The sequence below is a fragment of the Sus scrofa genome, chromosome 2 (assembly GCF_054392235.1).
Source record: "Sus scrofa isolate SSC_HxYL_T2T_F1_AM1 chromosome 2, Sscrofa_HxYL_maternal_Yorkshire_Landrace_v2.0, whole genome shotgun sequence".
NCBI lineage: Eukaryota > Metazoa > Chordata > Mammalia > Artiodactyla > Suidae > Sus > Sus scrofa.
Window position 1 is genome coordinate 87,361,245 of NC_139384.1, and position 27,252 is coordinate 87,388,496.

Below are 27,252 nucleotides of genomic sequence, written 5' to 3' on the forward strand. Positions count from 1 at the left end.
TCCAGTGAGGCCACCAGGGAACTCCAAAAATTTTTAAAAAATAAAATGTTTTGCCCTTTTCAAAAAAAGGCATGGCTCAGCGGTTAATAAATCTGACTACATCCATGAGGACGCAGGTTCGATTCTTGGCCTCATTCAGTGGGTTAAGGATCAGGCGTTGCCATGAGCTGTGGTGTAGGTGGCAGACATGGCTCAGATCCCGCGTTGCTGTGGCTGTGATGTAGGCCAGCAGCTATAGCTCCCATTCAACCCTTGCCTGGGAACCTCCATATGCTGCTGGTGTGACCCTAAAAAGCAAAAAAAAAAAAAAGTGAAAGACAGGATCATCATGTGACCCAGTAATTCAAGTTCTCTCTTTTGTGTGTGTGTGTGTAGCTGTGATTTTTAAATTAAGAAATAGGGAGTTTCTGCTGTGGCACAGTGGGTTAACAATCCAGCTTGTCTCTGTGGTGTTGCCAGTTCAATCTCCAACCTGGAGCATCTCCAACGGATGCGGCTTGGACTCGATCCCTAGCCAGGGAAGTTCCATATGCCATGGGTATGGAAGAAGGAAGGAAGGGTGAGTTCCCCAGTGGCTCACTGGCTTAAGGATCCAGCATTGTCACTAATGCGGCTTGGGTCTGAAACCTGGCCAGGGAACTTCTGCATGCAACAGAGGGGCAGGGTTGGGGGTGGGGGGAGTGTGGAAGAAAACACATACCACAGTTACCAGCACGATGGAATTCCCGTTGTGGCTCAGCTGTAATGAACCCAAATAGTGTCCATGGGGTTGCAGGTTCCATCCCTGGCCTCGCTCAGTGGGTTCACGATCCAGCATTGCCACGAGCTGTGGTGTAGGTCGTAAAAGCAGCTCAGATCTTGTGTTGCTGTGACGTAGGCTGGCAGCTGCAGCTCTGATTCGCCCCTAGCCTGAGAACATCCATATGCCACAGGTGCAGCCCTAAAAAGCAAAAAAAAATTTTTTTAATAAATAAATAAAAAAGTTACCAGCACTGCCCTCCATGGGAGGCCAGGGTCCTGGAAGCCTGGGTTTGAGCCTGAACTCTGCACACAGGAATCCAGTGCCCCAAACCAGCTTTGTCATATGGTGACCACCCAAAGTCCAAGGTGCTTGTCTGGCCACTTTGCCCTTTATCTGTGAGACCGCAGCCCAGCTACCCCTTGAGAAACCCAAAAGATTAAAGGATGTAAGGAATTGAGAATTAAGAAGTTGCACTTACCTGAGAACTTTAAAACAAACAAGTTACCCCTGCCTGCCATGGGCTTCCGTTTTACACCAACTCGAGCAAAGAACGCAGGGGCTCAGGGCTGGGAAGAGACCAGCAGTAGAGCTCCAGCTTCCCTTGGTGGCACCTTCCCACCCGCGCTTCCTCACTCACCCAGGGACTAGATGCCACTGGCCACAGCTGCGGCCACTCAGCAATCTTTTTATCACCGGGTCTGGGCCGGCCGAACTCCGCCCAGGGGTAGAAGCGCAGCCAGAGGAGGGACTGAGGAAGGAGGAGGGGACACAAAGGGGGCGGGAGATTCCCAAGGAAGATATTGGACCCCCAGGAGACTGAAGGCGGCTAGACTAAAGTGGAGGCGAGGAGAAAGGAGTACTGATTTCTGGATCCTAAGGTGTCGCTGAAGCGTTCGGTGGGTCTTGGAATGTGGAGGTGGGTGATCACCGATAAGGCCCCCAAGACGTAGTTGCCAGGGTGGAGGGGTGGCGGTCCAGCCCTGGAAGGGGATCCTCGGAGACAAGCGGAGCTGTGGAGGAAAGGAGGGTCGCAGAAGAGAGACTGTGGCTTGTAACTGCTAACCCCGCTGTGACAGCGCGCTGCTCGAGGGCAGCCCAGGGCGCAGGCGCGAGACGGACAAGCCTCGCGCCGCCGCAGGCCCCGCCTACAGGCCGCACTATGATTGGCGCCGCTGCCATAGGGCGGAGCCGGCGGTCGCAGGCGGGGCGGCGCCTGCGCAGCACGGGGCCCCGCGCGCGGGCGGGTGGGCGGAGCGGGCCCCCCGAGCGGGGGCTGGCGAGCGCGGGGAGGGGGCCGAGAGGGCGGCAAAGCCGGCGCGCGCCCGGCTGGGGGCGGAGGGTGGGGGCCTGAGGGCCGGAACAGCCGCGGCAAGTGGCGGCGGCATCGGTGGAGGCAGCTGAGACGGCGGCAGTGCGCGGGGGTCCGGGCAGCGACGGCGGCGAGCCGAGGAGGCGGGCGCGATGGAGCGGAAGAGGTGGGAGTGCCCGGCGCTCCCGCAGGGCTGGGAGAGGGAAGAAGTGCCCAGAAGGTCGGGGCTGTCGGCCGGCCACAGGGATGTCTTTTACTATAGGTGAATGAACGTGCCGGCCGGGCAGGGCCCCAACGGGCGCCTCCCAGCGGCCTCTGCGGCGGCCTGGGTGCCCCGACCCGGGCCGCGGCCTGGGCCCCGCGCGTGCGTTGTGCGTGCGTGCGTGCGTGCTGGCGCGCGGCAGGCGCCTGGCCCCATGCGCGTGCGTGCCCGCCGGGGCCGAGCCCAGTGCGCGTGCGTGCCCGCCAGGGCCCCTGCTCGTGTGCGTGCTCTCGCAGCATGGCCGCATGGCTCTGGGACAGGTCCCCGGCTGCTGGCGGCCTTTGTTTGGCCGCCGCGGGGAAGCGGCCGGCTGGGCGAGGGGCCCCCTGGCCCGGGCCAGACGCCGCTGGGAGGCGGGGGTGGGGGCTGGGCTGTCCCTTTGATCCGCGTGGGGCGCTCCAGGGGCGGTGTGCACACCGAGGCGGGTGGCGAGCCAGGGGTTCGGGGAGCAGCGTTCGACCTGGAGGTCTAGGGAGAGGGCTAACTTAGATGCAGTTTCCTGAGCCCTTCCCAGGGTGGCCTAAACTCCACAGCATGTCTTTTAAGAGCCACCCCTCCCCCATCCTTGGGTGCGTTTCAAGATCAGCGCCCCCCTTGGGTTTTGGCCCCTCCAGCCGCCAGATGGGGGATATGAGATTTGTGGGCTCTTCTCACCCAAATTGAAAGGGGGGCTGCCCTTGGCTTTGGAAAAGTGACAAGGATCCTTCTCCACAAACAATTAGTAGGCGACTGGAAACCCAGCCCCAGACCGTCGGCCACCTGCTGTTTGCCTTCTTCTTTTTTTTTCTCCTGACTGGTGGAAGATGGTTTTGTGTCTGAGCCAGCTTTGATGGCTCACTCCCCTTTGCTTCAGGACTCTGGAGAAAGGAAGGCAGACAGGACACCTGCCACGTGTTGAATGCCTGCCCAGTGATGGGGTTGTGCAGCAGGTCCTGGCCTTGCTAACCCCTTTTGGAGGGGAGTAAGTAAGGATGTGATGGCACCTTGTTCAGAACAAGTTCAGGTTCTAGTTTCTGAAAGGGGAAACAAGACTGACATCCCCCAGTGTGAGCCGTATTTGGCTGGGATCCCATAACTTCAGGCATGAGATGGTGGAATTAAGCATTTCTTAGAGGTGTATGTGTGTCCCCCTTTACTGCCACTGTGAGATCACTCCATTGCTGGCTCTTTAGAAAACCTGAATCCTACTTCTGTAGTCCTGTAGTTCTACAGTGCTGTAGTTTGGTAGTCTGTGAAGAGGCCTCAGGCCAGGACCCACCTGCTCATTTAATTCCGATCATGTTTGTTGCTCACTTCCTTTTAGATCTAAAAACCAAGGCAAGTCTCAGCTTCTAGTCCTTTGTTAATTTAATGGATGTCTTTTCAGCACCTGCTGGGGGCCTGTCCCAGTCTTTTTTCTGGGAGTGAGACCCAGGCCCTCCCCTCCTGGGTGACAGCTGGTGCCCCAGCCATCACCCCATTCCTTTCGAAGTTACATGTGATGACGTACACAGAGATGCAGGATCTGTGAGGGACAGATGATGCGGATGCCTGCTTGAGCGAGGGCCAGTCAGGGAGTGCTTGTCTGAGGAAGTGACACAGAGCTGAGCCCTGGCCAAGGAGCTGGGAAGAGTGGTCCAGGGAGTGCAGACAGCCTGTGCAGAGGATTGGACACTGAACCAAGGCCAGCATGGCTAGAGGGCCCCAGACCATCATCACCCACTTCTCGTCCCCGCCTGCTAGAGCCTCTCAGGGCCTTAGCCAGTGGGATCCCACTGCAAGGCCCTGTCCTGAGCACTGGGGTCTGGTGGTAGGAAGAGCTTCAGACTGAGGCTGGACAGGATGGATCTCAGTCCAGTGGGAGGTGAGGGCCTATAGGGGGGTGGTTGCGACAGGTCCATTGCTCTCCCAGCCCTGGCAGGTAGGTGATCTGGGGAGTATGTGATAGGGAACCTGTGGTGTTTTCTGGAATGTGGGTCCTTGGCCTTCCCACCACCTGCTGGAGCCACTGCTGAGTCAGGCAACTGGGCAGGAGCACAGGGATTTTCTTGGTTCTCTTAATGCAGAGGGAAGGCAGATCTCAGGGGCCCTGAGTGGGACAGCCCTATCTTTGGATCCTAGCCCTGCCCCTAGGGATGTGGAACCTGTGATTTTTCTGGTCCAGAGAGTGGGAGGGAGCAAGGATGCTCTTTGCAAGATTGTCATACAGGCAGGTAAGGTAGGGTGACCTCACAGACCATCCTATGGAGGTGTCCCCACAGAGCCCTCTGACTTGGCACCAGGAGGTGGGGAGGGGGCCACTGAATGAAGCAGCCTCATTGCCTGACAGTGTCTATCAGGCAAAAGTTAAGGGCTCTTGGGAAGTTAGTGCCTTGACTGGGGTAGTCATTTTTTGGATGTGTGGAATAGGACTTTCAAAGGCAGAAATCTGCTTAGGAGAGCAGAAGGTGCTCAGCAGGATGCTGTAACCAGCTGCAGATTGCTGTTTGGGTCTCACTTTGGCGATACCACACTTACTATACCTCCTTCAGCCTTGTGTCCATGCTAGGCACTGGCTTCCATGTTCTTGGCCTGCCAGGTACCAGCCCAGCAGGTTCTAACGGCTCCAGTGCTTCAGGGGTCCCGACTCAGCCCAGAGCTGCCCTCTTTCCAGCTTCTGGCTGCCTTTCTGCTCTCCCAGGTTGGTCTGTGTTCATAGAAAGGTCACAGTGCTTGTTCTATATGTGTGGTTTTACTAAATCCAGAAGATTTTTCTTTCCTTAGATAAAGTATCAGGGACATCTTTTGTCTATACAGATCTGTAAAATCTATTTTTAAAATTGAAAGATAAGGGAGTTCCTGTCATGGCACAGTGGAAATGAATCCAACTAGGAACCATGAGGTTGCGGGTTTGATCCCTGGCCTCTCTCAGTGGGTTGGAGATCCCGCATTGCCCTGAGCTGTGGTGTGGGTTGCAGACACAGCTTGGATCCCACATTGCTGTGGCTGTGGCGTAGGCCAGCAGCTGTAGCTCTGATTCACCCCTAGCCTGGGAACTATATGCCACGGGTGCGGCCATAAAACCAAAAAAAAAAAAAAAAAAAAATTTTGAGAGATAAGGAATTCCCATTGTGGCTCTGTTGATTTAGAACCTAACTACTATCCATGAAGTTGGGGGTTTAGTCTCTGGCCTCACTCAGTGGGTTAAGGAGCCAGCATTGCTGTGACTGGTATAGGTGGGCAGCTGTAGTTCCAATTCAGCCCCTAGCCTGGGAATTTCCATATGATACAGGTGTGGCCCTAAACAAACAAACAAAGAAAGAAACACAATTAAAATTTGAGAATTCCCATTCCATTTCAATCTCTGTCCAACTCAGTAGCTGTTGGGATGTTCACCCCATTGTACAGCCACCTCCACCCTCTAGTTCCAGGGTGGTCTCATCACCCAAGGTGTCAGCCCTGTGCCAGTCAGCATCCCTCCCAGTTCCCTTTGCCCTCCTGTCCTTGGATGTGTCTCTTCTGGATATTTCTCATCCATAGGCTCACACATTGTGTCCTGTGTCTACTTCTCTCACTGAGCATCATGGTCTCAGGGTCGGTCCCCTTGGTAGCAAATGTCAGTGCTTTTCTCCTTTTTACGGCTGAATGATGCTCCCGTGTGTGGAGGGACATGTAGCCTGTTTTCACTCTGCCTATTGTGAGTCACCATGCTGTGAATAATTGGGTGTAAGTTTTTACGTGCCTGTGTATTTTGATTTCTCTCGGATGCTTAGGGGTGGACTTGCTATTTAACCGTTTGAGGACCTGCTAGGCTGTCTTCCAAAGTGCTGTGCCCTCCCCAGCCCAGCCATCAGTGTGAAGATTTGCTGGGCCCAGGGCCAGTCACTCCCAGTATAAGCTTGCTCTCTGAGCATGCATGGCAACTTTTCCTCGAAAGGAGAGTTGCCTGTGCTGGTCCACGCGGCAAGTAGGATTGCAGAGCTTCACAGCCAGGTTTACAGCGCCTGGTTTCAAGCTTTCCTGACAGGTCAGGCCTGGGCAGCTGTTTGGGGTCCTGGCCCCAAGACTTAGCATGAGCTTTTACAGCCCAGCCCCAGGGCCCTGCCATGTTGGGGAGAGGGTGGAGGTTGGCCCAGCACATCTTGGCCACTGCTGACCCCTCTCTGTCCGCAGCCCAAGCGGGAAGAAATTCCGGAGCAAGCCCCAGCTGGCACGGTACCTGGGTGGCTCCATGGACCTGAGCACCTTTGATTTCCGGACGGGCAAGATGCTGATGAGCAAAATGAACAAGAGCCGGCAGAGGGTGCGGTACGACTCCCCCAGCCAGGTCAAGGTGAGCCCCGAGGGCCTGGGCCACTCTCTGAGACCCACGTGTGGGGAGAGCCTCCTCTTGGCTTAAAGGTATAGCTCCTCGTTGAGGAAAACTTTGGCAGCCACAGAAAAGCAGAAAGAAGGTAGGAAACCAGGCACCGTCTGTCCCCAGGAACCACTGCAGGCCCACCTCCCAGGCCCTAGGAGGCAGCTATTGTCCACACTTGATCTACTGGTCTCTGGTGGGCATCTCTTGAGTTTGAGGGGCTTTGTCCGGCATGCCCTGGCTACAGAGCAGACCTGGCCGGAGTGCCTCCAGGCCCGTGCTCCTCAGAGAACAAGGCAAGAGGGCAGGTGTATGTTCCAAGCTCCCTTTGTAGCCCCACCACAGGAGTGGTCTGAACCTCGATTTGGCATTGCCCCCAGATCCGTGGGTGACCCAGGGCCTGTCCCCCAGAGCTCAGGAGGACACAGCCTACTTGCTAACTGGAGGCCGGCTGAGGACCCTGCCCATACATGTCTCTACAGGGCAAGCCTGACTTGAACACAGCCCTCCCGGTCAGGCAGACGGCATCCATCTTCAAGCAGCCAGTGACCAAAATCACCAACCACCCCAGCAACAAGGTGAAGAGTGACCCCCAGAAGGCCGTGGAGCAGCCCCGGCAGGTGAGCCCTCACACACGCCCTAGTGGTCACGGCAGGAGGCCCAGCTCGAGTCAGGCGGGTGCCACAGCTTGGTCGGTCCTCAGGCTCCAGGTCCCCCAGGGCTGCAGGAAGCAGAGCCAGCCCACACGGGGGCACGGGGGCCACCTCGGACCTACCATTCTCGAGTAGGTCAAGGAGAGTTGTGTTAAATAAGATCCTATGAAAGCAATTTTCTGACCTGTTTTTCAAAAACTGAGAGTTACACTATGCAGGCATTTTCATGTGTATTTACAGCGCCTAGTAAACAGTGGGTGTGGGGGCTGGGCCAGCAGGAGGCTGCGGTTGGCATCAGGGGACACACTCGGGGCCCCGCAGATCCCAGGGGCCCCTGTCATCGCCGCTGGCCATAGTGCCATTTGGGTGGTGGCCTTCCAGGTAGCAGTTGGGAGACCCGTGTGTCTTCTTGTCCAGGTTCAGAACCACTCCCGTTAGGGTGCTCTCCCTAAGGTCTCAAGGTGAAGCAGAAGGTGCGAGTTTGTTGTACCCTTGGGGGCTTCTGGGTCCCCTATCAGTACCAGGCAGTGCCCATGGACCACGCTCAGGCCATGGCAAGGCCAGCTGAGTCTGTTCACCTGGGGCCCCTAGTCACTGGGCCCAGGGTGCAGGTTGGACCTCTAAACTCCCAAGTTCAGAGTGAGGGGAAACACTGTCCAACGCAAGTCTGATGTCTCTGGAGTGGCCCCTCCTGGGTCCCATAACTTCCTCCTCTCCCAGTCAGGTGCCCAAGCCACCCGACAAGTTTTGGGGGAGGTCAGAGATCACGCTGAGACCACTGTGCTACCCGGGGTCACTTTGTGGGGTTGGACAGCCTGGCTGTCCTGTTGTCCTAACATCTGTCTGTGGCGGCAGCTGTTCTGGGAGAAGAAGCTGAGTGGTCTGAACGCCTTCGACATCGCAGAGGAGCTGGTGAAGACCATGGACCTCCCCAAAGGCTTGCAAGGTAACCCAGCCCTACAGCCTGGTAAATGGCCGCTGGTAACCCAGGGTGGGCCTTGTTCCCTCCAGCCAGGGCCAGTCAGGGTGCACCTTACCATGGAGGCACGGGCAGGGCCAACTGCAGCTCGGCCAGTGGGGGTGGACTGGAACGGCAACTGCAGGCTGTTGTAAAGGGAGGTTTGGGGACACAGTTGAGACCCAGGGGAACAAGGCTGGTTCCGGCAGTGAGTGTCCTCCTGTGCCCTGCAGGCGTGGGTCCTGGCTGCACAGACGAGACACTGCTCTCGGCCATCGCCAGTGCCCTGCACACCAGCACCATGCCCATCACTGGGCAGCTCTCGGCCGCCGTGGAAAAGAACCCCGGGGTGTGGCTCAACACGGCCCAGCCACTTTGCAAGGCCTTCATGGTGACGGACGAGGACATCAGGTAGCGCCTGCCCCATGTCTCCCCACCCTCTGCTGCGCTGGGTGTGACACTGATGTGGCCGGGGCAGGCGCAGAGCAGGGGAGTGTCAGGGGCTGCCTTTGCAGCAAGACTTGATTATTCCATCAGGCAGGCGCTAGTGGGGGCTGCCTTCTCAGTATAGGACAGGGCTCCCCTGTGCCCGGCCGCACGAGGGTGCACCCCACCCCTGCCCTTGGCACCTGAGGCCTCTGGGTGCTTGCAGGGGGGTTGGGGGTGGGGAAGTTGGGAACAGGCTGGGTGGGGGAGGAGAGGCGGGATGTCTCAGGCCCTGAGTGCTGGGCCAGCCCTTGGCCAGAGCCCTGTGGGTGGTGTCTGGGTGCAGGAGGAGCCATCTGGGAAGGCCTCCCAGAAGATGGCTGGAACCTGCTCTGGGTCAGAAACACCCAGGAGGATGAGGCAGAAGGACGCACATCCTTGTTTGGCTTGGAAACCACGGAGCACAGCTGAGTTCAAGAGGAGGCAGGGTCTTGAGGTGCTAGAAGCCACAGGAGCTGCTCTTGCAGTATCGGGGAGGTGGTTTTGGGACTAGAGCTCAAGCCAGGTGGTGTGAGGGGAGCCCTGTGCCCATGAGAAATGAAGATACCACAGCCCCTTGTGTATGTCGCGGGCAGCTCCTCCCAAGGGGAAGGGCAGGTGTGAAAGTGTAAGGAAAGAACACAACTTTCAGAAAAGTACGTGCAAGTCTACTGCTGAGCAGAACTTGTAGAGAGAGAAGGTCATTGACTTGAGAAGCCATGTCACGGGTCAGGCAGTGCCCTTGGTCCTGCTTGAAGAGGGGGCCTATGGCCGGCAGCTGTGTGGAGAGGGGGGCACCCCCACGGTGTTGGCGGGAGGGACTGGCCAGCAACAGTCAGTTGGGTCCACGTCGTGAAGGTGTGTCTGAAGGCAGCAGGGAGGGGACGGGGGGGACCTGCAGGTGCTGGGGAGGGGGTGATATAAACACAGGGGGGAGGGCCAGGGTCTGTGTCTGTCTGAGGACGGGGTGGGTACCCCATCCAGAGGCCGCACCAGATCGGGAAGGGAGACAGGTTCCAGGGTAGCTGTCCCATGTACTTCTGCACGTCCTTCCTGGTCTGCCCCGAGGCGGGATGTTCCCTGGCCAGCAGGTCCGTGTGTCCCCAGGAAGCAGGAAGAGCTGGTGCAGCAAGTTCGCAAGCGGCTGGAGGAGGCGCTGATGGCCGACATGCTGGCCCATGTGGAGGAGCTGGCCCGGGACGGCGAGGCCCCTCTGGACAAGGTGGGTGCCGACGAGGAGGACGAGGATGAGGACGACGACGAGGAGGAGGAGCCTGACCAGGACCAGGAGATGGAGCACGTCTAGAGCAGGTGCCAGGTGGACCCCAGGCCATATCATGCACTCCAGCCGTGACTGCAGGATGGGGGGGCGGTCCATGGAACCTGCCTCTGGGCAGTGGCAGCAGTGCTGGGCTGGCACGTCCCCAAGAGTTCCTGTCTCCATGGAGAACGAGCTGATGGTGTGCTCTTCCTGTCCCACAGAGGCCTGCCTGCCAGGCCACCTTCGGACTCAGCCCTTGCCACACTGGGACCAGGCTTGGTGGCCCAGCCCAGCCAGGAGGAAGGTGGCTTCTCCTCACCCTGTCCAGGTGTGTCCCCTCCCCCAGGTCTCGGGGGCACGGCTGGAGGATGGCCCTTGCCCGTCATACTTGCCACATTTGCTCTTGTCTCATGAGCCTGGGGCCATCACTGCGAGTCGCTCCAGGGCTGTCTGCAGCAGGCCCTTCGGTGGGGTCATCGCTCACTCTGGACGTAGACCAGCTGGTCCCTGCGGCCACTGTCCTGGGCTCCTCACACAGGACAACTGCCACCGGGCAGCCTGTAGAGCTCCCCATGGGGCTGGAGAAACATTTTGGAACAGTCTTGCCTCCGGACCTGTGCAAGCGAGAAGTCACGTTCAGGGTCCCCATCAGCTCTTCCACAAGGGGTGCGGGAAGGCTCCCCTGTGCCCACTGGTGGGGCAGGGCACACCTGAAGCAGATGGTTCCTTCAATAAATCCATGGGACAAATGAGGCCGGATGTCCCCGTAGCTGCTCCACCCTCTGTGTTGGCCTCATGTGGACAGGAACTCCGGCCTTGGCGCCCCCGGGGGCACAGCTGGAGGATGGCCTTGCTGTCTGTCCAACTGCCTGACAGTCGGTGCCATGGATGGAGAACTACTCAAAGCTGGGCCCACCAGGCCAGGCTCTGAGGCAGCCTTCAGCAGGGACAGTGACACTCACCTGGCAGGGTGGGGCCTCATGCCTCCTATCCCTCCCGCGTCCCTCCTGAGGCATGTTTCACACTTGGGCCCAGGCAGCAGCCTCGGCCAAGCATCGGGTTTAGAGGCCATCAGAGTCCTGCTACTTACCTCCTGCAGCCGGAGTGCCCTTGGCCAGGGCGGCTTCCACTGCTTTGAGTGGACCCCGGCCAGCTCCCCTCCCTCAGCTAGAGATGTGAACCATGGGCCAGTGGCACCCCACAGCCAGCCAGCCTTGTCTCAGCCCTGCCCTGTCTGCAGCTGTGACTGACAGGGGGCCCAGGTCACTGCCCGTTTGGCCACTCTGAGCTGTGCTGTGGAGGGCTTGCTGGGCAGGGATGATGGTGACAGTGGGAGGCCCTCAGGGCAGTGGCTCGCTGCCTGGTCCCAGCCAGGGCTCTGGCCCGGAGGTTGGGCTGACCACATCCTTCCAAGTCAAAGCACAAAACCCTAAGGACCGTGAACTCTGCCCCACAGAGGCTGCAGTACCAATGCCAGGGGCCAGGAAGACCCCTCTGCTGAGGCTGCGGCACTGAGGGAAAACTGGGTGGGGCCACATGAGGCTCCTCTGGTTGGCATCGAATAAAGCGTGTTGGGCAAGTGTGGTCTGGACTTTGGTTTATCCACATCCCAGAGTTTGTGTCAAAGTGATAGGAGCCTCCCTGGCTGAAGTTCATTATCCTGTCCTAGGCTGGGACAGGAGGGAGCAGTGGGCAGCCACACAGCCGCTGCCCCCAGCTTCTCACCTTCCTGGACCCCCAGTGCTCCTGTCCCCATCCATAGCTGGTCAGGGCCTTGGTGCCCAGACCCCTTCTTACACTCCTGTGTGGGGCTTTCTGTCCCCAACCCCCAGCGGCCCTTCTGCCTGCGTCCTCTGCTCTGCAGTCAGCCCCGGCTGCCCACAACTACCCCTGGTTTCCAAGAGGAATCTAAGGCTCAGGGGTGCCAGCTGGGAGAACTCAGCAGGGCCCCTGCAGCTGACTGCCCAGCCTGTGGCCACTGAGAAGTCCTGAGCAGCTACTTACTGCAGGACCTCAGTAGGTAAGTCAGGGCCCGGCCCCCCACCCATCAGCAGTCAGGCCTGAGGGTGAAAGGCCACCACTGCTGCCACACAATCCTCTGTGCCCCAGGGTGTGTCCGACCCAGCTGCTGCCCTCCCACATACCACCCTCCCTCCTGAACCCTCCTCTATCCAGCGACCCCCCGGCAGCCATGGACTAAAGAGAGGGCTCTCGCCTCGCCTCTACCTGGTGCATGGCTACCCTGGTACAAACTGGGTCAGGAGTTCGTGAACTCCACCTCCATGTCCCCTGGGCAACTGTAACAGGTCACCATCAATATAGTGGCTAAAATGATAGCCTGAGGTCAGGGGCCTCATGGAGCTAAACCCAGGCCTGAGCAGGGTTAGTCTTTCCAGAGACACCAGGGGAGAGTCGTTCGTTTGCTCCTTTTCCAGCTTCTGGAGGTGCCTCATCCCTGACTCGCGGCCCCTTCCTACATCCTATTAGCCAGCAGCAGGCAATGGTGCCTGAGGACAAGTTGGAAGTTTCTGGGTCAGGGAAGAGGCAGCAGGACGTGTAGGAGCAGAGGGACCAGCTCACTTGAATTTCTAGAAAAGTCCAATAGGACCCCACCAGCCACATGTGGCCATGGAAGTTCAAACTGCTTACAACTAATTAAGCATTGTGTTCTCAACTGCCCTGGCCACACTTGCTAGTGTCTACTGAGTGAACAGAGTGGATAGAGAACAAACATCACACCTTTCCACAACAGGGATTCTGAGCCTTGGCAGGGGCAACACACCCGCAAGTTCAGGTAAGTTTTGTCAAGACCTAAGGGGCTTGGGAGTTCCCACTGTGACTTAGCGGTAATGAACCTTACTAGTATCCATGAGGATGTGGGTTTGACCCCTGACCTCACTCAGTGGGTTAAGGGTCTGGCATTGCTGTGAGCTGTAGTGTAGGTCACAGATGCTCCGATCTGATGTGGCTGTGGTGTAGACTGGCAGCTCCAGCTCTGATTCGACCCCTAGCCTGGGAACTTCCATGTGCCACAGATAAAAAAAAAAAAAAAAAAAAAAAAAAACGAAAGAGGAAAGGCTTAAGGGGCTCAAAAAGTGATTACCGAAGTGTCTATCAACAGATGAATCCATACAGAAAATTCAACCCTTCGATATATGGAGCATCAGCCTCGAAGAGGAGAGAAGCACTGACCTCACTACCCCATGGATGGACCCTGAGAACACAGTGCAAGAAGCAGACAGAAACATGCTGCCGTGGTAATTAGGTGTCAGCCTGACTGGGTTAAGAGATGTCCAGATAACTGGTAAAACATTTCTAGAAAAAAATGAGCATTTGATTCCGTAGACCGAGTAGAGATCCATCCTCACTAACTTGGGCATCATCTGACCCTTCAGGGGCCCAGATGGAGCAAAAAGGCAGCAGAAGGGCAAATTCTCTCTTTTTTTGAACTGGGCTGTCCCTCCTTTCCGGCCTCACGCGCTGGAGCTTCCTGGCTCTCAGGCCCTTGGCCAGGGACTAATCACACGGCTTCCATAACCGCTTGGCCCATTCCTGATATGTCTCTCATAAATGTCTACATATAACCTGTTATCTCTGTTTCTCTGGAGAGGCCTGACGGATATGCCTGCAGAGCATGTGAGTCCATGCTTGGGAGATGTCAGGAACAGGTAAATCCATGGGTCAGTGGTTGCCAGGGGCTGGAGCAGTAGGAGGTTTGGGGGTAATGGCTCAAGTGTACTGGGTTTCTTTTTTTGGCTGATGACAATGTTCTAGACTTGATAGTGATGATGGTTACACTGAGCCCGCGTCCTAGTGGCCACCCAAGTCACTGCAGTGACAATGCCAGGTCCTTAACACTGGGCCATCAGGGAACTCCCCCTTGACTATTTCTTACTCTCTCAAAATGTGACCTCGAAAGAGGCACCACTGCCACTCCACGTTGGGCACCACTGGAAGGGCACAGGGGGGCTAAGCTCAGAGCCAGGCTCCTGCCAGGCCTTGCTGGCCGTAGCCATCTTCATCACAGTGTTGTGCTTTTTGGGTATAGCTAAAACTCAAAAAAGGTCAAGTATCACTAAAGTCCCCATGGTGGAAGAGAGCCAGGCCCAGCCCTATGCTCCCCAAACCCAGGATTTCAATGGTTTTGGTGGCTGCTCCTGGCATTTTCCTCTATGCCTCTAAATGGATTTGCGCAGCTTTCCCCCAGTCCCTCTGCTTCTTCTGCTTGCTTTTCATTCTCCTCCCCAGCCCCTGACAACCAGGAACCCGTCCTCTGTGTCTGTGGATGTGCCTGTTCTAGACGTTTCCCATGGAGTCACACACTGTGTGTCCTTCTTTGTCTGCTTCTCTCACTGAGCATCATAGTCTCCAGGTTCATCCACGTGGTAGCGAGTGTTGGGGCTTCTCCTTTTCAGGCTGAGTGATGCTCCCATGTGTGGAGAGACCACATTTGTTTATTCATCTTCCTTGAGGACACATCTTTCCTGACACTGATGGTTGCCTCCTTTAGACTTTAAATCTATGCAGAAGTAAAGAGAAGATAAAGCAGAATCCCAGGTGCCCCCAGCAGGCTGCTCGCAAGCCCTGCCATCTTGCTCCTCTCCCTGTCCACCTACTCCCCACCCAGGGGGATTTTGATGCTGTTTTCATCGACAGAAATTTCCAAATGAATCTCTCATAGGAATTTTTTTTAAGTTAAATATTTTTATTGTGGAAGGTTTTGAGATACACCAAATAGACTCATGAAGTCCACAGGTGCCAATACCTGGCCTCAGCATGGTGCCAGGGTCCTGGTTACCTCCCAACCACACCGCTCCAGATCCCACCTCCCTTGGTGTTTCATTCCAACACTGTCTTAGAATAAGCACACCCAGAGCAGGGTTGATTGTTAAGTGACCATCTCTGCCCACCGCCTACACTCACTAGGGAAACATGACATGGGGGAGGTGGATCTCAGCTGGGTGGTTCTGCACCCGGGGGACATGTCTGAGGACATTTGGGGCTGTCACATCTGAGGAGCTGTGGTGTGTTGCATACCCCCCCCCAGATATGTTCATGTACCCATCCCTAAACCTGAGGATGTGATGTGACCTTGTGTAAAAATAGGGCCTTTGCAGATGTCACTGGTTAAGATGAGGTCACACTGGAATAAAGTGGCCCTGAATGCAATAGCTGGTGCCCTTATAAGAGGAAAGGACACACACACAGGGAGATGAAAGCCATATGGCACGGAAGCCAAGACTGGCATGATGTGGCCACAGACCAAGGGACACCAAGGGTTGCAGGCAGCCCACAAAAGCTGGAAGAGGCAGGAAGGATCCCCCCCACTGGAACCCTCAGAGAGAACAGCCCTGGAGTTCCCTGGTGGCCTGGTGGTTAAAGTTCCAACGTTGTCACTGCTGGGGCTCTGGTTGCTGCTGTGGTGCCAGTTCGATCCCTGACCTGGGAAACTTCTGCATGCCACAGGCACAGCCAAAAAAAAAAAAAAAAAAAAACAGCCCTGACTAGGCAACACCATGATTTTGGACTTCAAGTTTCCCAAATGGGGAAATGAATTGGTGTTTTAAGTACCCCCATGTGTGCTAACTTGTTAAGACCACAGAAAACTAAAACAGAGTCTGGGGGAGAAGGGACTCCTGGCATTGAGGGGGTGGGAGTCAGGGAGGCTGCTCCACACCCCACAGTGCCTGGAAAGCCCCCAGAGAATGACTTGGCCCTGAATGTCCAAGGGCCCAGGGCGGAGCTGTGCCTTGGGGTCTAGCACTGCCACTTCATTTGTAGTTCACCCTGGTCTGTTCATCCTTCCCTCCATCTTATTTCTGGTGCATTTTAGTGCCCACTCAGGCATCATCTTCTGCCCCTCTGAAATATTCTTCACTGTGAAAATCACTTATAGAGGTCAGTGTAAAAGGACTTTCAAAGAGCATCACCATAGGGTCATCATGAACAAATACATACAAACATCCAACAGGTCAGTGTCCACATATCCCCAACTGCACGTTGAAACAAAACTCTGGAGGCCCAGTCCTCCCCTTTCTGTCTTCACTCCTGTCCATTTGTTGCCTGACAGCCTCCTTTTAAAATCATTGTCTTGGGAGTTCCTGTCATGGTGCAGCAAAAACAAATCTGACTAGGAACCATGAGGTTTCGGGTTCAATCCCTGGCCTGGCTCAGTGGTGTAAGGATTGGGCATTGCTGTGACCTGTGGTGTAGGCCGGCAGCTGTAGCTCCGATTCACCCCCTAGCCTGGGAACCTCCATATGCCACAGGTGACTTAAAAAAAAAAAGTTGTCTTTGCTCCTGATGGCCGGCTCCCCCCACACCCCGGTAGCTACAGTCAGCCCCCCTGAGTGATCCCCCAGCCCCACCTTCCTCACCTTCCTGTGGTAGCAGGAAGGTTTCTTCATTTACTTTTTCCCTCATTTTGCTGGAGTGCATTCTGCAGTATGCAAAGCTAATTTGAGGACCTCAGGCCTGTCACAGGAACTGGGCTAAATGTGGCCTGAAAGTCAGGAAAGACATTAGGGGGAGGGAGGGTTCCAGGAACAGGGACCAAGGCAGAGGACTGAAAGCTTCCATGGAAGGAGGGGCACCTGCCAGGGAAGACAGTGCCAGAAGAGAAGCGGTGGATGAGGTGAAGGACCATCAGTTGACAGCTGTGGCCAAAAGACTACATGGGATCGAGAGGGGTACGCAGGTTGGGTAAGGATGTCAGTAGACCCAGAGGAGAGGCCAGTGCTGGAAAAAAGGGGCAGGACATCCCCTTTTCCACCCAGAGAGCCCATGCAATTGGCCTGAGGTTCTGCAGACAAGCTGGGATTGAGGCAAGGGTTCCCTGGGAGACTGGGAGGAGGCAGGGTCCATCCTACTCCCAGACCATCCGTTTACCAAAAGAAATCCCATAAGGGGAACCAGACTATCATTCCTTTGCCCCAAGGAAAGAAGGGACTGAAGGGCCGCTGGCTGAAGGGCTGCTGGGACAGGCTGCATTTAGAGGTGGGCACACTGGGCTGCTCATCAGAGGGAGGTGCTCAAGTCCGAGGGCTCTGGCCAGTCGAAACCAGCCCAAGCCAGGAAGCACCAGCTCGTGCTGCAATCTAGGCTCGGGGCACACTCCCGGACTGGGGGATTTAGGTGCCTGTGACCTCTCTGGGAGGCCCCTGAGGCTAGATGCCTACGGAGACCGCGCTGGGGAAAGGGGCCAGAGTCCGTAGCACAGCCCGGGCGCGAGGGGCCTCGGGTGATGGACCTCGGCCATGGGGCGGGGACTGAGGCGGGGCGCCTTCGCGCCCGGAGGGCCCAGGCAGCCGCGGGCACTTACCTGCGGCCGCGGGCGCACGTGCCTGCGCGCCCGGGCTGTCTGAGCGCCCGCGGCAGGGGTGGCCGCGCCACGTGACCGCCCCTCCCGCCCCGCGCGTGCGCCCTGCCCGGCGCCCCATTGTTGGCGGCAGCCGCGTCACGGGGGCGGGGCCGGGGCGGGGCGGCCGGCGGCCGGAGGGAGGCGGCGGGAGGGCGGAGGAAAGGAGCGTCCGCGCCGCCGCCGCCGCCGACGAGCCGCCGCCGCCGAGGAGCAAGCAGAGCCGCGCCGCGCCGCCGCCGCCCGCGCCCGAGCAGCCCCGCCGCCGCCCCGCCCCGCCGCTGGATGCCGGCGGCCGGCGGCCGAGCTCCCAGAGGCGGAGGGCGGCGGCGCGGGCGGCGGCGGCGGCGGGGGCGGCCGGCGGCCGAGAGGCGGGAGCGCGGGCCCGAGCGCTAGCGCCGCCATGCCCAGCTCCACCGGCCAGCCCGACGGCGGCGGGGGCGCGCGCGGTGGCGGGCCCGGGGCGGCGGTCGGCGCGGACCCCAGCCCGGCCCCCCTGCCGCCCCCGCCCGAGGGTGCTGAGGAGGCCGCGCCCGCGCCCCGGCCGCCGCCCGAGCCCGACGACGCGGCTGCAGCGTTGCGCCTGGCCCTGGACCAGCTCTCGGAGCTGGGGCTGGGGGGCGCGGGTGACCAGGACGAGGAGGGGGCGGCCGCGGGCGGCGGGGACGGTGCGGCGGCTGCGGGCGGGGGCACAGACGGCGGGACCGAGGCGGAACCCGCGCCCCCCGACGGGCCCGAGACGGGCGCTCCCGGAGTGGCCGTGGCCCCCGGCCCGCTGCCGCTGCTGGAGCCCGACGTGAGCCCTCGGCCGTCGCCGCCCGACGTGTTCGCGGGCTTCGCGCCCCACCCCGCGGCCCTGGGCCCCCCGACGCTGCTGGCCGAGCAGATGAGCGTGATCGGCAGCCGCAAGAAGAGCGTGAACATGACCGAGTGTGTGCCCGTGCCGAGCTCCGAGCACGTCGCTGAGATCGTGGGTCGCCAGGGTGAGTGGCCGCCGTCGGGGGCGCCGCCCCCGGGGGTCCCTGCGCGGCTCACCCCAGGAGGGGCCGCCCAGTCCAGCCCGCGGCTGGACGCCAGATCCCAGCCACGCCCCGCGTGGACTCGGGCCTCAGTGACCGCTTATGCGCCTTTGTCCTGCCGCTGGCCGAGGGAGAAAGTTGGGCGCAGCCCCTGCTCCTCCCCCTCGAGGCTCCAGCCCCGATACCGCCTTTGTCTGGGCGCCTCCAGCCTGGAAAGGCCCCAGCGTGCAGCTCCCTGCACGGCCCTGGGCCCCGGGCGGTCGCATCCAAGGGATAAGGGGGCTGGGCTGGGCATTGGGAGCTCCACACCCAAAACTGGCACGGGGCGGGTTCACTCGGGTTTAGTGGAGGGGGTGGTTGGAGCAGGGGCGCTTAGGCAGGGTCAGGAGTGAAGTTTGGCTCACAAAGAGTGTACAAGGGGACTTGCCGGTCTGGGCATCCTTCTGGGGGCAGGGGCAGGATTGGATGAGAGAATCTCTACCCTGCTTTCCGTCCCCAGCAGGGATTTGGGGGATGCACAAGACCCCCTGGAAGTCTCTTTTGAGGTCCAGGACCACAGCCCTCCCTGCCCAGGTGGCTAGCAGCGGGGCCAGGGTCTCGGGGTCCCAGAGCAGCACTGTTGAGCGTCCCAGTGGCCGCCCCATTGTTCTCTTTGTTAGAGAGCCAGGCTGAGATTTGCAGGGTGACATCAGGCCGGCGGCCGCTCATTGGCCCTGGAGCTGTGGGGCGGGCGGGCCGGAGGGTGGTGGGCAGTGCCCAGCCCAGCACACACCCACCCACCCTGTTAGCTGCCTGCCCACCAACCTCAACTTTCTCCTGCCTTCCTGCCCCCCCCTTGTGGCTCCCTGCTGGTCAGCCAGGTTCTAGAACATGGGGTGTGGCCTGGGCGGGGCTTAAGGTAGGGCTAAGGGTCCAGGCTTCTGGGCCCTGAGTAATAGGAGCTAAAGAACAGTGCAGGGGGCCTGAATTGCAAGGTGACCTGTCACCCTAGTGGCCACAGGCAGGGGACCAGGGGGATGCCCCGGACACTGCCCTCTACTAGTTCCAGGTGGGTGGGGCTGTAGAGCCGGCCAGTCCTCTGGCTTTGGAGGCAGGTACATCCAGTCATTCATTTGTCCTCCCCACATGTGGACACAGGAGAGCCAGGCGTGGTGCTGGGTCGAGGGATGTGCTCTTAGGAGTGAGAGGAACAGGTAAACTGTTCTCTGAGCAAGACCATGCCTGGTCCTCTGCCACCCTCTTAACACCTTCCTGTTCAGGATACTCCCTCCCTGCCCCTGTCCCCTGCAATTGCACTGGGACATGTGACAAGACTGCTGCCCTGTGCTGAGTGTCCAAGAGCCTGTTTTGGGGCAGATGTGGAGGCTGAGGCCTGGGGGCTGCTGCCCAAGGTCACTAGGCTGGTCTGCTGGGAGGTGGAGCCTGAGGGTGAGTTCTGTGAGAATGCACGTGTTGTGGCACCCAAGCAGGCAGAGTGGCCTCAGCCACCCAAGTGGCAGGGGTCAGGCAGAGGGCCCAGGAGTCTGGTGGCTGGGTCATCAGGCTCCACCCTGTCCTCCTTCATGTGTGTTTGGCACCTGGTTATGGGGTGCCAGCCTGGGTTCTTACTGGTGGCAGACTCCAGAGGTACACGGGCCCTGAGCACACTCCCCAGACTGGGGTGGCTCTGAGCATGAGCACCTCCCTTGGGGTTTTTGTGAGGTTCTCGGGCAAGATGCTGCTGCTTCTCCCAGCCCCGGGCCAGCACACAGTAGCCACCCCATTCATGGGGCACAGGGCACCAGGGAGAGGAGCGCAAATGCCAGGACAGGTTGGCAGCATCACAGCTACCCTTGCTCTAGAAATATCTGTGACTCCCATATTCTCCCACCCTGGAAGATTCTTCCTGCCCCAGCCTTTCTCCTGGTCACCCACTCCACTGTCCACCCTCGGGGTCCTTGGACGTGAAACCTGTCCCTGCTAACTGCTCCACTGGGCCTAGTGCAGGGCCTGGCCTGCCCTGAGCTCATCCTTAGGGCAGGGTGGGAGGGGCACACCTGCCCAGTGGCCTCTGCCCACCGGAGCCCCACACCTGAGGTCGCCCTTTCCCAGACACCCCCCTCCTGTCCTGTGAGCCTCGGTCTTCTCCCCAGATGGGGGTCCATGCACCCTCTGGGGGTCCCTGGAGTGCACTCTCCTCCCCGAGGCTGGGAGGCCCAGAAGGTACCCTGGTCCCACTGAGGAGGTCCCAAGGCGTCACCAGAGAGGACTCTGCCACTGCCAGTCACAGCCCAGGAGGGAGAGGCTGCCAGAGACTGTCAGCAGGGCTGGGACTGGAACCCTGGTTGCTCGAGCTTGGGCTGTGCTGCAGGGAGCAGGGCTGAGCCTGGAAAGAACTTCCCACCTTCCCAGGGTTGGGGGTGGTGGGGAGGTAGCCCCCTTCTACAAACAGGAGAAGCGGGAATGCAGAAGGACAGGTGGGGGGTCGTCTCCATCACCAGCTGGTCAGCAAAAGTCTGGGGGTTGCCCTATAACCATGGACCTGTTTCCTCTGAGACTCTCCCCTGTGCCCTTGCCCAAGTTCGGGGCATGGCCAGGCTTGTTGGGGTTGGGTCTTCAGTGCCAGGCCAGGGTCTGAAGCACAGCAGGGTCATGGTTAGGAATGAGTGACCTGCCTGCCCCAAGGTCTTCTCCGTGTCCCTTGGTGATGGGGGCCTCTTGGCTTGCTGCTCCTCTCTCTCCCTTGTGCATGGCCCACCCTCTGCGGGCATGGCATGTGGGCCCAGGGCCACTCTAGGGGTGGTGGGGGCCCATACCCTGATGTTCTTACCTCTCCCCCGTGAGGCATAGGAATCAACTCCTGGGCCGAGTTTGGGGGTTCCCCGTGTTGGTGAGTGTAGACACACCCTGCCCCATCTGCAGGGAGTTTCTGTGTCCTTGATTCAGCCCTGCTCTAGGGACAGCACCCCCCAGTGTTGGGGCTAGCAGTGTATCAGGCTGACTTGTCGCAGCCCCAGCCCACTTCTGCACCTCTGTCCCCCGTCCCCTTAGCCAGAAGCGCACTCCCACAGGCAGCCTCCTTCCCAGGGTGGCCTCCTCAGCTCCGCCACACTTCCTTGAAGTTTCCTTGAGAAGTGTGGCCTTGACCACCCGCATGGGCTTCCTTGGGCAGAGCCCGTGTTGCCTGGTTCCCTGAGTGCCCAGTGGATGGGTAGCCTCAACCCTAATATGGGATCACATGAGCAGCAGGGCAGGAGGGCTGCCTGCATTAGGGACCCATGGCCCTGCCCCACCCCTGCTGCAATGGGGTGGGTGTTGCTGGGGCAGGGCCCAAGAATGCATTTCCGCTGTGCCCCCCAGGATTACTAGAGCCCCAAAGTCCTGGTTTCTGCAGCCCCACCCCCTAAGCTCTGCCACCTCGAGGAGTCTTAGTGTGGGTGGGGCTTGGAGTGAGCGTTTCAGCTGAAGCGTGGACTGTGAACTAGGCTCTGCTTGGCCACTGAGGGCTCTACCCAAGGCCACCCTCTGGGCCAGGGCAGGATAGGGGGAGGTGAGTGGAAAGCTGCCGGGCTCCTCCCTGGCCCTGACCCATCATGGCTCTCCCTCCTCTGCTGCCCCTTTCCAGCCCCCTCCCCTATCATCTCACTCATGTGGAGACATGACTCGCAGCCTGTGACTTTCTAGGCTCTCCCAACACTCTGGTCCAGGCCTCCTGCCTCAGCCCTCCTTGAGACTGGGAGCATGGCTCACTTCCAGCCATGCAGAGATCTGGGTGTGTGTATGTGTGTGTGTGTGTCCGTCCGTGTGTGTCCCCAATCTTCAGTGAGTCCTTGGCCCTTCCAGCCTCGCTTCCCTTCCCTTAACTTAGGTTGTTGGAAGCAAACACTTGGGGAAGGTTGTAATTCCCTCTCCACCTGCCCCTGAGACCCATGAAGGCAGGTGCTAGCCTTGGGCCGCTCTCCAGTCCTCAGCCTGTCCAGTCCTGCCCCTAGACCTGGGAGACTGTTGCTGCCCTTCTTTGGCAGGTGAGAAGCCTGAGGCATGGGACAGTCCCTCGAGTGCCCAGAGCAGCCCCCAGTGCTCTGGCCCTTGGAGCATAGTCCCCTAGCCCCTGAGAGTTGAGAATGTCAGACATAGGGTATGAGGATAAACTATGAGAAGTGGCGGGGAGCTGGCCCCACATAGTCATGGTGGGCTTCCTGAAGGAGGGCGTGCAGGACTGCAAAGTGATGCAGAAAGGAGAGGATGGGGTGGGGGGTGCAGCAGTTAGTGCATCGTTACAGATGGGGAATGTCAGGAGGGGCCTCCTAGCTGCCCAGTGGAGGCAGCCACAGGTCAGGTGCCTTGGGGTTGTCAGTGAGCCCCACAGCCACCAGGGGGAGGATACCAGGCGGGTGGGGAGGGAATGGCTGGGGACCAGGAAGTGGGGCCAGGAGATGGGAGGAAAGCAATGTCTGCTAACCCTCCTTCTCAGGGAGATCTCTGACCCCCACTCTCCTGTGCAGCTTTTACCTAAGCCCCTGGATAGAAGGCTGCAGCCCCCACCGCCCCTTCTCTGACTTCTTCCTGGCAGACAGCAGTCCTGGTAACTTTGTATCTTCCCTTGCTGGAGAAGTTAGCCACACTGTTACTCTGCTCAATGCCACCCTCTGTTTATGTAGAAACAATATCTGTGTCCCTTTGGCCTCCCCAGAACTTGGAGGGGACTCTCCTAGACTCCCAGGCCCAAACTCAAGAAGTCTTAAAAGGTTCCCCCCCAGGGTGGGAGTTCCCTGGTGGCTCAGTGGAGTAAGGATCTGGCATCACTGCTGTGGCTCAGGTTGCACCTGTGGCACGCAAGTTTGATCCCTGGCTTGGAAGTTTTTGCATACCAAAAGCATGGCAAAAAAAAAAAAAAACCTAGCTATGGGGTGTCAGTGACTCTGGCAGGTGGTCTCAGAGGCTGCTTCCCCCACCCCACCCCCACCCCCACCAGGGCTGCCTTGACACCTGGTCGAGGACTGCGCCTTTCCCCCAGGGGCACTCCAGCACCTTCTGCAGGGTCAGCCTCCAGCCTGGGCAGGAGCAATAAAGCCACAGGCTGCATCCCCAAGCTTCCCTTCAGCGGCTGCCACCACTGAGGCCTTTTGGGGGCGGGTCACTTGGTCAGAAGGAAATCCGAGGCTATTTCCACAATCAGCCTGGTTTCTGCACGCAGCCGGCTGTGGGCAACTGCTGTCGGGGTCTGCATCAGTGTCCTAGGGCTGACAGAATGAGCTCGGTGGCTTGAAACTCTAGAATCCTCACACCCTTCCTGAGGGTGGGAATGTGAAATCAAGGTGTCCACCGTCCAGGTTCCCTGCAGAGGCACTAGGGGAGAGTCTGTTCCGGCCTTTCTCCCATCTTCTGCTGGTGCCAAAGGGCTTGGCGTGCCTGGGCTTGTGGCCGTCTTCTCTGTGTGTCTTTCCTCCCCTATAAGGATTCAGGGCCCACCCTACTCCAGTATGACCTCATCTGAGAATTACATCTGCAAAGCCCCTATTTCCAAATAAGGTCACATTCTGATGTTCCAGGTGGACATAAATTTGGGGGAACACCTTTCAACCCACAACAGGGTCCCACCTTGCCTTTTTGCCAATCCTCCTGTTATGGGGCAGGGGGAGGCAGGACCAGAGGGGAGACTGAGGTCGGGGTTGGAGGAGGGAGTCTGAGCTTACAGTGGGAAGGTGGGGGCTCTCAGCTCAGGGCACTAGCTGTCCCCTGCAGCTGCTGCCAGGAGGGGCTGTCCCAGGGAGGGGTCCCTGCCCTTACCGTGTCTCCACCCACCCCATTCCCCCCCACCACCTCCAGGGTGCAAGATCAAGGCTCTGCGCGCCAAGACGAACACGTACATCAAAACGCCGGTGCGTGGGGAGGAGCCAGTCTTCATTGTGACTGGCCGCAAGGAGGACGTGGAGATGGCCAAGCGCGAGATCCTGTCGGCTGCCGAGCACTTCTCTGTGATCCGTGCCACGCGCAGCAAGGCTGGCGGGCTGCCTGGCGCGACGCAAGGCCCGCCCAACCTGCCAGGACAGACCACCATCCAGGTGCGCGTGCCCTACCGCGTGGTGGGGCTGGTGGTGGGGCCCAAGGGCGCCACCATCAAGCGTATCCAGCAGCGGACGCACACGTACATCGTAACGCCCGGGCGTGACAAGGAGCCGGTGTTCGCCGTGACCGGCATGCCAGAGAATGTGGACCGTGCCCGAGAGGAGATTGAGGCCCACATCACTCTGCGCACGGGTGCCTTCACCGACGCAGGCCCGGACAGCGACTTCCACTCCAATGGCACCGACGTCTGCCTGGACCTACTTGGGGCGGCCGCGGGCCTCTGGGCCAAGGCCCCCAATCCGGGGCGACGGCCCCCAGCGCCTACGGCCAGTCTCCGAGGGGACGCTGCCCTGGGTGCCCCAGGAGGCCCCGAGGCCTTCTATGCCGGCAGCCGCGGGGGGCCACCTGTGCCTGTGCCGGTGCCAGACGCGGGCCCCGCCAGCCCCTACGGCGCCTCAGGCAACGGGGGCTTCACCTTCGGTGGGGACGGTACCGGGGCTGCTGCGGGGCCACCGGCCCCGGAGGACTGTGACTTTGGCTTCGACTTCCTGGCGCTGGACCTGACCGTCCCTGCCGCGGCCACCATCTGGGCCCCCTTTGATCGGGCTGCGCCCCTGCCGGCCTTCAGCGGCTGCTCGGCTGTCAACGGGGCCCCCACGACCCCCGGCCCCGGCGCCCGGCGCAGCAGTGGGGCAGGCACACCCCGACACTCGCCCACACTGCCTGAGCCCGGCGGCCTGGGACTGGAGCTCCCGCTGGCCCGCCGCCCCGCACCCGACCCGGTGGGTGCCCTGCCTTGGCGGCCCCCGCAGGGCTCCCTAGCATCCTTCTCGAGTGGCTCCAGCTTCTCCACGGCCACTTCACTACCCAGTGGCTCCTCGGCCTCCCCGCTGGACTCTGGCGCCACCGAGAGCAGCCGCAAGCCCCTGGCCGCCCCGCCCCCCGCCCCCACCCCTGCCCTGGCACGGGAGTGCGTGGTGTGCGCGGAGGGCGAGGTGATGGCTGCGCTGGTGCCCTGCGGTCACAACCTCTTCTGCATGGACTGCGCCGTCCGCATCTGCGGCAAGAGCGAGCCCGAGTGCCCGGCCTGCCGCACGCCCGCCACCCAGGCCATTCATATCTTTTCCTAGCCAGTCACCTCGCCGCACCCGCGGGCCCAGGCCGTCCGCGGGCGCGGGGCGGGGATCGCGGATCGGGCGGGGGTGGGGAGCGGGGGGCGGGCGGCATGGCCAGTGTTACAGACGAGCTTTAACTCCGGTCCCAGGCGTGGAGACGGCGACTCGGCGGCCCAGTGGCACCTCAGTTCTTAACAAATGACAATATTGAGTCGACAGGTTAAAATAAATCAGAGAAAAGGCCTGCTTGCCTGCTTGCACTTTTTATTTAAGACACCCCCACCCCCACGCTAGGGTGATCTTTTTAAGAAAAAGAAAAAGAGGATTTTTACAGCGCTCCTTTGTTCTTTTGTATGTAGCAGATATCCATTTGACAGTGTTTTCCCGCGGTCTTAGCCTCTGCGGAAACTTCCATGAGGAGGAGGGCTCCCTTTTTGGGGCCAACCCCTTACCTGTTAGTATGTAAGCCAGGCAGGCCGAAGGGGGGAGGGGGGAGGGGTGTCCAGAACTTTCTAACTTTTTTTTTTAATTATTAATCCCCTTCTGCTGTGTTTTCTGTTGTCAGTTTTTAAATTTTTTAATTGGTTTTTTTTTTTCAAACTTTTACTTTTTACCTCTTGTGTATATGTAGGGAATTTATAGGGAAATATGTACTTTATGGAATAAATTTTAAGAACTAAAATATATTTTATTTTAAATAAAGTAACGGACCTTTAATCTTACACAGCTAAATTACTGATTATATATTTGCTGAGCTGACCTAAGAGTTCAGAAAATTGTATCGAGAGTTTTATTTTTTGACTTCAAAAGCCTTCTTAATAAAGTCTTTTTACTACATGTGAGCCCTTGGCCTGGTGTGGGGCGGGTGGACGTGGGCAAGGGAGGGGTGAGGGTGGGGGCTTAGATCCAGCCCCTCGCCCCCCAGTCTTCCAGATGAAGGAATTAGGGCTCAGGAGACTCCAATTCCAGGCTCTTCTGTAAGGCCTGTGCTGTGGGCACTGAGTCTACAGGAAAAGGAGATCTAGCAGGTCCCCTTTTCTTGAGGCTTAGGACCTTACATCCCTGGGGGACAACCAACCGTGGGGATAGCCATGGTGTGGAGGGGGTGGTAGTGGTGGTGGTGGGCGGCCCCTTCTTGGGCATTTGCCTGGCTCTGTGGTGTGTGTGTATGGGACCCCTCCCCAGCAGGACCAGGCCACCTGACAGTAGGCAGATGGGGGGCACTGACTCCTGGGGATCTTCCAAGATGGGTCCTAATGCTTCTCAGCCCCTGAAGGACATCTGAGTGATGAGCCACAGGCATTGTGCCCTACGTCCCCCAGTCACCTAGCTGGGGGCAGAGGACCATGGCCCATGGGGCCAGCAGATACAGTCCAGGACGGATTGGCCGGGAGGCAAGAACTGAGGGACCATGGGTTGGCATGTTGGCAGCTGGTGGGTGCCAGCAAAGTTCCAAAGGCAGGGAAGGGAGTTCCAGGCTGTGTGGACTATGGGGTGTGGTGACAAGGGGCCCAGGACTATTCCAGGGACAAGCCGAGGGGCCAGGTACCCACAGGCTGCTGGCTTGAGGAATGGGCCCTGAGGGGTCTGGGGGCACAGTCCGCTAGGAAGATGTAGCAGAGCAGCAGCCTGGACCACAGCAGCATCTGATGGGGCAACAGGAGGGGACACAGAAGAAGCAGCCAGGGCTGGGCAGGCCATCCCACATGCAGCGTCCCCGGTGAGTTGGCAGCCGCAACAGACCCTCT

At 59.1% G+C, this 27,252-nt stretch overlaps 2 protein-coding genes across 5 annotated transcripts; both read left to right on the forward strand.

Annotated features, from left to right (window-relative positions):
- Positions 1 to 1,968: 1,968 nt before the first annotated feature.
- MBD3 (methyl-CpG binding domain protein 3) lies at positions 1,969 to 11,544 on the forward strand. 4 transcript variants are annotated; one of them, XM_013994842.3, is made up of 7 exons: positions 1,969 to 2,313; positions 6,445 to 6,604; positions 7,111 to 7,248; positions 8,137 to 8,227; positions 8,473 to 8,650; positions 9,773 to 10,015; positions 10,187 to 11,544. In XM_013994842.3, the coding sequence occupies exons 1-6, from the start codon at positions 2,204 to 2,206 to the stop codon at positions 10,008 to 10,010; spliced, it is 915 nt and encodes a 304-aa protein (XP_013850296.2). In that variant the 5' UTR covers positions 1,969 to 2,203; the 3' UTR covers positions 10,011 to 10,015; positions 10,187 to 11,544. The 4 variants fall into 4 exon arrangements, with proteins under 4 accessions (XP_013850296.2, XP_003354028.2, XP_013850297.2 ...); XM_003353980.4 differs by having other exon boundaries at positions 9,812 to 10,015; XM_013994843.3 differs by having other exon boundaries at positions 1,969 to 2,217.
- Positions 11,545 to 17,483: 5,939 nt separating this feature from the next.
- MEX3D (mex-3 RNA binding family member D) lies at positions 17,484 to 26,341 on the forward strand. The gene is made up of 2 exons (XM_013994841.3): positions 17,484 to 18,305; positions 24,150 to 26,341. Exons 1-2 carry the CDS (start codon positions 17,726 to 17,728, stop codon positions 25,517 to 25,519), a joined length of 1,950 nt encoding a protein of 649 aa, XP_013850295.2. The 5' UTR covers positions 17,484 to 17,725; the 3' UTR covers positions 25,520 to 26,341.
- The last annotated feature ends 911 nt before the right edge of the window (positions 26,342 to 27,252 follow it).